This window comes from Passer domesticus, chromosome 6 (genome assembly GCF_036417665.1).
Source record: "Passer domesticus isolate bPasDom1 chromosome 6, bPasDom1.hap1, whole genome shotgun sequence".
NCBI lineage: Eukaryota > Metazoa > Chordata > Aves > Passeriformes > Passeridae > Passer > Passer domesticus.
Window position 1 is genome coordinate 73,450,582 of NC_087479.1, and position 9,531 is coordinate 73,460,112.

The following is a 9,531-nucleotide window of genomic DNA, read 5'->3' on the forward strand; positions in this document are numbered from 1 at the left end:
AGGGTCCAGTCCCGGCCCCGAGCCCGGCCCCGGCCCCGGCCCCGGCTCCTCCCGGGGCCCGCGGAGGACACAGGCGGCGCAGCTGCTCCCGCCGCCGCCGCTGCGGCTTGCCCGGCCCGAGCTCCGCCGCTCGGCAGCGCAGCCGCCAGCCCCGAGCCTCCCGTGCCGCGTTCCAAAAACCGAACGCCGGGGGATGGCCGGGCCGGGGCGGGTGAGGGGCGCTCGGGGGCCGTTGCTGGCCCCGGGCCGAGCGCTGACAGCCGCGTCCCGCCCGCAGGGAAGGCGCAGGAGGCCCTGCAGGAGCGGTACCGCCTGGGTTCCCTGCTGGGGCGCGGCGGATTTGGCAGCGTCTGCTCGGCGACACGGCTCTCAGACGGTGCCCCGGTGAGCGGCGGGGCCGGCGGCGGGCAGAGGAGGAGGGGGCGCAGGAGGAGGAGGAGGAGGAGGATGGGGCTGGGCAGGGCGGCGTTGAGCTGAGCCCGCTGCTCCCCTTGGCTTGCAGGTGGCCATCAAAAGGGTGCCACGGAACCGCATCCGGCACTGGAGTGAGCTGGTGAGTGAGCCGGGACAGCGAGAGAAGCCGGGCCATGCCGGGCGGGGATGAGCCGAGCCCTGGCATGGTGGAAGCCGCCAGGACATCCCGAGGGGGAGCAGGCGTGGGGCCAGCGCAGGGCGCAGAGCATCCCGGGCTGGCTGAGGGGTTGCCCAGCCCTGGCCCGGCATCGGCCCCCACTGACGGCATCGTGCTCCTCCCGCAGCCCGACGGCACCAGCGCTCCCCTGGAGGTTGTGCTGCAGGACAAGGTGTCCACAGGCTTCCCCGGTGTCATCCAGCTGCTGGAATGGCTTGAGCTCCCCAGCGACATTCTGATGGTGCTGGAGCGGCCAGAGCAGTCTCAGGACCTCCTGCATTTCATTCGGGCACGGGGGTTCCTGCGCGAGGAGGTGGCGCGGCAGCTGTTCCGCCAGGTGCTGGAGGCCGTGCGGCACTGCACCAGCTGCGGGGTCCTGCACAGGGACATCAAACCAGAGAACATCCTGGTTGACCTGGCCACCGGGCAGGCAAAGCTCATCGACTTTGGCTGTGGCACCTACCTGCAAGACACAGCCTACACTCACTTTGCAGGTGAGCCTACACAGGGCTGTGCTCCCGCTCCTGGCATCTCATGGCCCAAGATCTCACAGCCCAAGCTGGCTGTGGCAGCGGGGATTCTCCCTTTTGCTGCCACTCAGGGGACTGAATCTGCAGCTGAGTTGCTTTAGAGCAGGGCTGGGTGGGGAGCCATCTTCTAGCCCTGCTGGCAGGATTTGCCCACCACTCTGCCCAGGACTGGGGCTGGGCTGGTGCAGCCAGCCTGACAAAAACAGCTGTGGGTGGGGGTAGCAGAGAGGGAGGTCAGAACCTGTGCCCCAGGTTTGGTGTGCAGGCAAGAGGAAGGGCTTGGACTGCTCCACTCGCCCTGTTTGTCTTGGCTTCATAATATGTTTGGGGCAATGCAGGCAGGGAGAATGAGGGCATGGTTTTTCCCCAGCACGCAGTGGTATTTCCTTTGCGTGTCATGGTCAGGCCTAGCCAGGGCTTCCACTGTCCCCTTCCCACACCAGTGGCTTCTTTTCCAACCCAAAGTTTGTACACCAGTCCCAGGTGCTGATGAGAGGGCAGTGGTCACCCTGTGTGCCACTGATGCAGCCCCTGCACGCCCAGGGATGCTGGGGCCAGGCTCTGGGAGCAGCAGCAACCCCCTGATGAACTCCATCTGTATTCCACAGGAACACCATCATACAGCCCCCCAGAATGGACCCGCTTTGGCTGGTACCATGGCGAGCCAGCTACCATCTGGTCCCTGGGCATCGTGCTGCACCAGATGGTCTGTGGGAAGATGCCTTTCAGGAGGGGCTGGAACTTCAGCTGGGGCCAGCTCTCACTGCCACAACGGCTCTCTCCAGGTGAATCCTCTTCTCTGGGCATGGGTGCAATACCAGTGCTGGGAGACAGCAGCGGGCTCGGGAGCATCCCGCTCTGGCAGCTGCTGAGGAGGTGGCACATGTCCTGCTCTCCCCCAAAACCAAGAAAGTTCCGGCCCAGCTCTGAGCGCATCCAGCATGGCCTGGGCAGGGAACAGTGGGGCAAAGCAGACAGGAGCCTTCTCCAGCTGACGGGAAGTTTCTGATTTCTCTCCCCAGAGTGCCAAAATCTGATCGGGTGGTGTTTATCCATGCACTTCTTGGACAGACCCTCATTAGAAGAGGTGTTCTGTCATCCTTGGATGCAGGATATTCATCTGCCATAGAAGAAGGGAGAGAGCCACAGGCACACTTAGATCCAGGGCCCTGGTAAGTTACAGCTGCACACATGCCTTGGCAATGAGAAGCAAAGGAACCCAGCCTGTGTCACTGCACCAGGGTCATGGGATGGGAACACGCAGCCCTTGTGCTGGAGCTGAGCTGCTCTGCCCAGCCCTGGTGGCCGCCATCCAAGCAGGTTTTGCTTGTCCTGGTTCCCTGACAGCTGGGGCCCTGGGCAGAGCCCTGACAGCCTGGTCTTACCCCAGGGAAGGAGAAGGACCCCCCAGAGAAGCTGTACCAGATGGGGCTGCTGCTGCTGGGGACAGTGAGGATGACATCAAGGATGACAACCTCTTCCTCAACCTGGCCACCAGCAGTTGAAGGTGATGCACTTTGATTCTGGCACCTTCTTCAAAGCCAAACTCCACAGGGAATTTTCAGATGAGTCCACACGTGGGGAAATGCTCCCAGATTTGGGCATTGCCCAGCCTGGCTGGGAAGCAAAGGTTCCCCCTTGGCTGGGGCAGATGCAACTGATCCTTCAGTTGGCTGCCCAGCTGCTTTTGGCAGGGCTGGTGGGATGGGCTGGGGTGGGTACAAAATGGGAGTGGGCTCCTGGCCCTGCCAACAGCCCCCAGCACCCACCGTGCCCCGGGCTGGGGCTGGGGCAGCCAGCCCAACACAAACAAACCCCCGTGGTGGGAGCAGGGGTGGGACTCCCAAATCTGTGCAGGGGCTGCTTTGCTGTGCAGGCAAGGAAGGGCTTGGGCAGCTCCACTGCCCTTGTTTGCTTTGGGATCATGGTTATTGTGGGGGACAGTGCAGAGGGAAAGAGAGAAAGCGTGGACCTCCCTCACCCATGGCTGGATTTTTCCCTGGCATGCAGGGGTTGGGCCTTCCTCAATCCCCTCACAGAGATATGACTTTTACCTTTGTTCTTTTTTTCCCTTTTTGTGTGTAATCTATTTTCAATAATTTGTTGTTTGTTTTTCTAGAGGAAGCGTTCTAGGTGGTCCAGTCTGCATTGGGAAGTGCTTGGGAGCAGCTGTGGCGTGGATGGGCCGTGCCCTTGGAGCAGGCTGAGGACATCGTTTGGGACCAGCTTTTTTTCCAGCCGTGGATGGCATGAGGTGGGTCCCTGTCTGCTTGGCAGGGTGGGATCAGAGCTTTTGAGAGATGGCAGCGAGCACAGGAGCATCCTGCTCTGGGCAGCTGCTGATCAGGTGGATGTGCCATGGCTGGCTGCAGGCTGGGCACATGTCCTGCCCTCCTGCCCTGCTCCCAAAGGCAGCACTGATGGGCAGCTCTGGGCACAGCTCTGGGCACGGCCAGCATGGCCTGGGCACCGCGGGCAGCTGGGACTAGGGGACAGGAGCCATCAGCTGACGGGCAGTTTCTGCTTTCTCTCCTTGCAGCCGGGCTCTGCAGATGCTGAGGCTGCTCTGGGCTCTGCCAGGGCTCTGCTGGAGCTCAGCACCGGGCCGGAATCAGCCAAAGAAGAAATGGTGTCACCTGCAGCACAGGCTTGCTTGAGCATTTTGACAACGCAGCTCAAGTTTGCAGAGTGTACACCTCCAAGGGAAAACATGACACCTCCCAAAAATTAAACTTCTTCAATAGCTTCTGAAATGAAATCAATCTGGGATGACTCCAAATGACATTTTTCAGCTTGCTCAAGCTGTAGCTCAGCCCTTCTCTGAACAGTTATCTCCCCCACTTGCCTTTTACTTCTCAACTGCTCCCTCTTTTCCCCCAGTGAATTCCCAGCCCGTTGCTGTCTCCATCACTCGGTGGACTTCCTTGTTGCCCATGACCACAAGGAAGGCTGAGCCCCAGGCTTGGGGACTCATGCTGTCACTGGCTGAGGAGCAGCAATGTCTCAGAGGTCCAGTGGGATTTTAGTGTCATTCAGAGCCACTCTCCAGCCCTCAGCTCTCCTCACTGCTGAGTTCCCACTCCCTTTTCCTTGTCCTTGCAGCAGGCTGAGCTCTGTGAATCCCTTTGAGCTTCCCCACTCTTCCCAGCTGATGCACCCACCTCAGTGAGGCTGAAGCTGAAGCTTCTCTGTCTCTCCTCTGGCACACCAGTCCAGTCCCCTGTGTGGGGAGCCCCAGCCCCAGAGCACAGCACACAGCAGTGCAGTCCGGGCTGGAGCAGCTGCCCTGCAGCCCTGGCTTGGCTGTTTGTGGCAGCTGAATGCTCCCGGTTTCCAGCTGTCCCTGCAGGATGGCCCCAGGGCAGAGCCCAGCCGGGCTCCCACTGCAGCCCCTGGAGCTTGGGGCAGACAGTGCTCCCAGAGCTGAGGTTCATGGGGAGCACCCGGAGCTGTGCCTCGTGCTCAGTGTTGGCAAGTGTTGTGCTCTCATCTCCTGCAGCCTGAGGGGAAAACAACCTGTGCTGCCAGGCCAGCACTGCTCCTCTGGGCAGGGACAATGCTGAAGGGCTTTCCCATTCCAGAGGATCTGGTACTGAGCCTTGGCAGGGCCCGGCCCAGCTTTGTTTGGGGCAGAGGGAGAACAAGGGGCAGCTCCCTCCCAGCCCCAGCCCAGGGACCCCTCCAGCCCCAGGGATTGGGGCACTGTCAGCACCTGCTGCTCCAGCCACTGCTCCTGCTGGCCCTGACAGCAACACCCAAACTGGGGCTGATCCCAAGGGAGTAGCAGCAAGGCCTGGATCTGATCCCTGACTCTGGGCCAGGGCTGGACAAATGACCCCACAGCAGCAGCAGCAGCAGCACATGGAGCTGACATTCAGCACAGCCCCTGCCACTCTTCCCTCCTGTGTGCAGCAGTGTCACAGCCGCCTGAGGCACCTGGGAGCCCCCAGTGCCAGCAGGGACTTGAGATGGCAGCCCTGGGCTCCTGGAGGTTGTGCAAGGAATGCAGCTGGGGACTCCCTGTCCATGGGGAGCTTCCAGATGGAAAAGGCTGCTGTGTCCAGACAGCTCCAAGGGCAGAGAAAGGAGCGTCTCGACCACTGGATCTGTGCCAGTCCCACAGTCCTGGGCAGCAGCCACTGAGCCCTGGGGGAACAGAGGGCACAGTAAGAGGGACAAAACCAGGCAAGGTCAGAGACTGGAGAGAGCCAGACCTGGGAGCAGGAACAGCTGCTCCATTGCACTCTTGGAAAAAGCTCTTGGCTATTTCAAAGCGTTGAAATGTGTGAAGGGCAGAGAGGAGGCCACAGCAAACAATGCTCCTGTTTCCACACCCTCCCCTCTCTGAGTCCCAGAAGGAATTGGATGGACTGTGTTCTTCTCTCCGAGTCGTCTTGTTCAGCATGAGCAGCTTAGCACCAGGAGCTGAAGGAGCTGAAGCCTCAGGCCTCAAGAGCTGGGCAGGAGGAAACTTTTCCACCAAATTAATGCTGCCAACATGGACCTGGATGATTCCAGCTGATGGAAATTATAGAATCCTTCCTGTTGGAAAAGACCTTTGAGCTCATCCAGTCCAGCCGGTCACCCAGCAGTGCCAAGCCCAGCACTAAACCACGTCCCTGAAGTGCCAAGGCCTGAACAACAGCCCTGAGTGAGGCCTGAACAGCAGGCCCTGAGCCAAAGGTGACCTCTGGATGAACCTTCGAACTAAAGGATTTTTGTATCTGCTCATTAGCAACATATGCATGGTCATTAGAGCTGTGATAGATGTATCCACTCATTAGTGAAACATGTATTGACCTTTCTGTATTTAGAAGCTGGATAAGGCCATGAAATCCAACATCAGGCCTTACTCGTGGCTGTGTGGAAAAGTCAGCTCCCTCGGTTCCTCCTGTGGCCCTAGCGAGGCTTTGGGAGGGACCCAAGAGGAGGATGAAACCAGATGTTGCCACACTAGAAGTGCTGTCAGTTTGTTCATTCAGCACTGTCAGAGCTGGGCCCTCTCACAGCGAGACTGGGGCCTCACCTGTGGCTGGAGGCACCTGCAGGAATTCCCAGTATCCAGGAGTGGCTCTGCAGCCCTTGGCTGTGACAGCTTCCCCTGCTGCTGTGTGGATCTGGGGGATGGCAAAGCCTGAGGGGAACTGGTGCTGGATCTTTCTTAATCACTGCAAACAATCTGTGGTGGTCATGGTTGCGTGCATTGCTGAGCTGCTCCTTTTGTAATAATTTCCTAATGATTATGTGCTTTGCTGAGCTTCTCCTTTTGTAATTTCTTGCAGACATACATTATATAAACTACACAATTCCATTACTTGGTGTCTGTGTCCTTGGTGCTGACCCTGCCCAGTGGCAAATCTGACCCAGTAGGTTCCATCACACCAAAGGGGAACTTGTGACACTGCAGGGCCTCCTGTAACCAGGAGACCATGGTGACCCTGTGGGGCTTAATGAAACCAATGGGCCATTGTGACACTGTGGGGCTTAATGCAACCATGGAGGCCATTCTGACACTGTAAGGACTCATACGGACCAGGCTCTGTTGTTTTCTTCTCCCTGGAACTGCCCAGTTCAGCCTTTCCCTGCCCCTGCCCCAGCCCAGCAGAGTCAGGTCTGGCCCTGCAGCAGGAACTGGAGGCACTGGAGGTCAGGGACAGCCACTCTGGGTCTGGAATGCTCAGCAGATGCTCAGCTCGGGCAGCTCCTGCAGCCCCAGGGCCAGCCCCGCTGCCCAGCCCAGCAGCAGAGTTGGCCCCGGGGCTCCTCAGGCAGCTCCTGCTGGCCCAGGGACAGGCCAGCCTCTTGCCAGGGCTCCTGTGCACACCCACGGGCTCCTGCTCTGCTCCTGGCCCATGCCAGCTGCCCCCAGAGCCTTTGCCAGGGGAACACGTCTGTGCTGGCCCCAGCACCCATTGCTGCAGCCCCTGCCCTGCTGCCCAGAGCCCCGAGCTGGGGCTGCTGCTCTGCAGAGCACGGGGGCTGTGCTGCCCGGGGCCCTGGGCTGCCTCTGCTGGGCTCTGCTGCTCAGCCTGGCACACAGAGGCAGCTGATGGTGCTCCCTGCACTCACCCCCTCCCACACAGGCTCTGCGGGGCCATGCAGGGGTCTCAGAGGTGCCTGCCTTGTGCCAGGGCTGCCAGAGGGGCTTGGGGCTGCCCTGGATCCTCCTGGGGGAGTTCCCTGAGGCTCAGAGCAGGCAGTGCCCAGACTCCTTTCCCTGGGCCTGCTGTGTCCCTGGGCTGCAGAGCTCTCCTGGCTCACAGCAGACGTTCAGTCCTGGATCTCGGGGTGACCCCAGCCTGGCCAGGCCTGTGCCCAGTGAGCTCCACTCCCTGCTGGTCCCTGGCACACCCTGTCCCTGCAGGTCCCCTGTGTTCTCCTGGCAGCTCCCAAGGCCCTCCAGACAAACCTTCCCCTGCCATCAGCCCTGGCACAAGCTGCAGAGCCCCAGGAAGGTTCAGCACAGACCATTCTCCATCTGATGGGCACTGGCCACCAACAAGCAAAACCTGACCCAGACCTGAGTCCCCCAAAGGCCCCAGAGACCCTGATCTCATCCCACTGAGCCCTGGGAGAACAAGGAACATGAGGAGCCTCTTGAGAGTCCTGAGAGTGACTCTGGAGGGGAGCAAAGCCTTCCTGCCCTGTGCTCAGGAGATGCCCTTTGCTGGTGGAGCTGCTGTGCTGGAGCCCAGCTGTGTCCCAGCAGTGCCCATGGCCTGTCCCTGCCTGAGGACACAGCACGGACACGCAGCAGGACAGTGACCAAGCTGCCAGAGCACTCCGGCCTGGCACCCACAGCAGGGCTGGGAAGGGGAGTGTGGAGCTGGGAGGAGCAGATGTGGAAAGAGGCAGGGCCATTGTCCCTGGCTGTGCTGCTGTGCTGGGTGCCCCTTCCCTCCACCTCTGCTCACAGGCACTGCCCCTGCAGAGCCTGAGAAGGGCTGAGGAAATGCCCTGAACACACAAGTCAGCACAGCCACTTGTTTTTATTCAAATGCAGAGGGAACAAGCCTCCTGAAAGTCTTTGTGTTTCAAAAGAAAAGCAGATGTGTATGTAGAAATGCTGAGATTAGTACTCAAGTAATTTTTAAATACATTATGACACCAGAAATATAATAAGAAAAGCTCAGAAGAACAAAATCGACAAATAGGAAAAAAAGGCCAAGGTTGTAAAGAGTTACATTCACAAGGTTCTGAGCAGAAAAAAGAGTTTGTTGATTCTAAAAATATACAGTCATCATTTTCCTCAGGGCATCTTTGAGCTCCTGGTTCCTCAGGCTGTAGATGAGGGGGTTCAGGGCTGGAGGCAACACTGAGTACAGAACTGACAGGGCCAGATCCAGGGATGGGGAGGAGATGGAGGGGGGCTTCAGGTAGGAAACTGTACCAGTGCTGACAAATAGAGAGACCACAGCCAGGTGAGGGAGGCAGGTGGAAAAGGCTTTGTGCCGTCCCTGCTCAGAGGGGATCCTCAGCACGGCCCTGAAGATCTGCACATAAGAGAAAACAATGAATGCAAAACAACCCAAAAAAGGAAAAGCACTAAAAGCAAGAAGCCCAGATTCCCTCAGATAGGTTTCTGAGCAGGAGAGCTTGAGTATCTGAGGGATTTCACAGTAGAACTGGCCCAGGACGTTGCCATGGCACAGGGGAAGGGAAAATGTATTGGCTGTGTGCAGCAGTGAATAGAGAAAGGCACTGGCCCAGGCAGCTGCTGCCATGTGGGCACAAGCTCTGCTGCCCAGGAGGGTCCCGTAGTGCAGGGGTTTGCAGATGGACACGTAGCGGTCGTAGCACATGATGGTCAGGAGCGCAAGCTCTGATCCAAGGAAGAAGAAAACCAGAAAAACCTGTGCAGCACATCCTGTGTAGGAGATGTTCCTGGTGTCTCAGAGGGAATTGTGCATGGCTTTGGGGACAGTGGTGCAGATGGAGCCCAGGTCGCTGAGGGCCAGGTTGAGCAGGAAGAAGAACATGGGCGTGTGCAGGTGGTGGCCGCAGGCTACGGCGCTGATGATGAGGCCGTTGCCCAGGAGGGCAGCCAGGGAGATGCCCAGCAAGAGGCAGAAGTGCAGGAGCTGCAGCTGCCGCCTGTCTGCCAATGCCAGCAGGAGGAAGTGGCTGATGGAGCTGCTGTTGGACATCTGCTGGGGCTGCACATGGGGACCTGTTCATGGAGAAAGGACAGTGACAAGTCAGGAGAGGCTGCTTTGAGCCAAACCTGGGCCATTCCCTGCAGACTGTTCCAGTGGTACTCGCCCACCCTTGTTCCTGCTCTGGGAAAACCTTCACCCAGGTCCCTGCCTGAGCTCCAGTTGTGCTGGCTGAGTGTGCCAGGAGCAGCCAGGCCTGTGCATGGGGGCTCTC

General features: G+C 59.2%; 1 protein-coding gene and 1 pseudogene across 1 annotated transcript; one reads left to right on the top strand and one right to left on the bottom strand.

Moving 5' to 3' along the window:
• Positions 1-862: 862 nt before the first annotated feature.
• On the top strand, positions 863-4,406 carry LOC135302292 (serine/threonine-protein kinase pim-1-like). The gene is made up of 6 exons (XM_064422677.1): positions 863-1,125; positions 1,770-1,946; positions 2,184-2,333; positions 2,552-2,668; positions 3,281-3,415; positions 3,701-4,406. Exons 1-3 carry the CDS (start codon positions 870-872, stop codon positions 2,288-2,290), a joined length of 540 nt encoding a protein of 179 aa, XP_064278747.1. The 5' UTR covers positions 863-869; the 3' UTR covers positions 2,291-2,333; positions 2,552-2,668; positions 3,281-3,415; positions 3,701-4,406.
• Positions 4,407-8,384: 3,978 nt separating this feature from the next.
• On the bottom strand, positions 8,385-9,308 carry LOC135301978 (olfactory receptor 14J1-like; annotated as a pseudogene).
• Between the last annotated feature and the right edge of the window lie 223 nt (positions 9,309-9,531).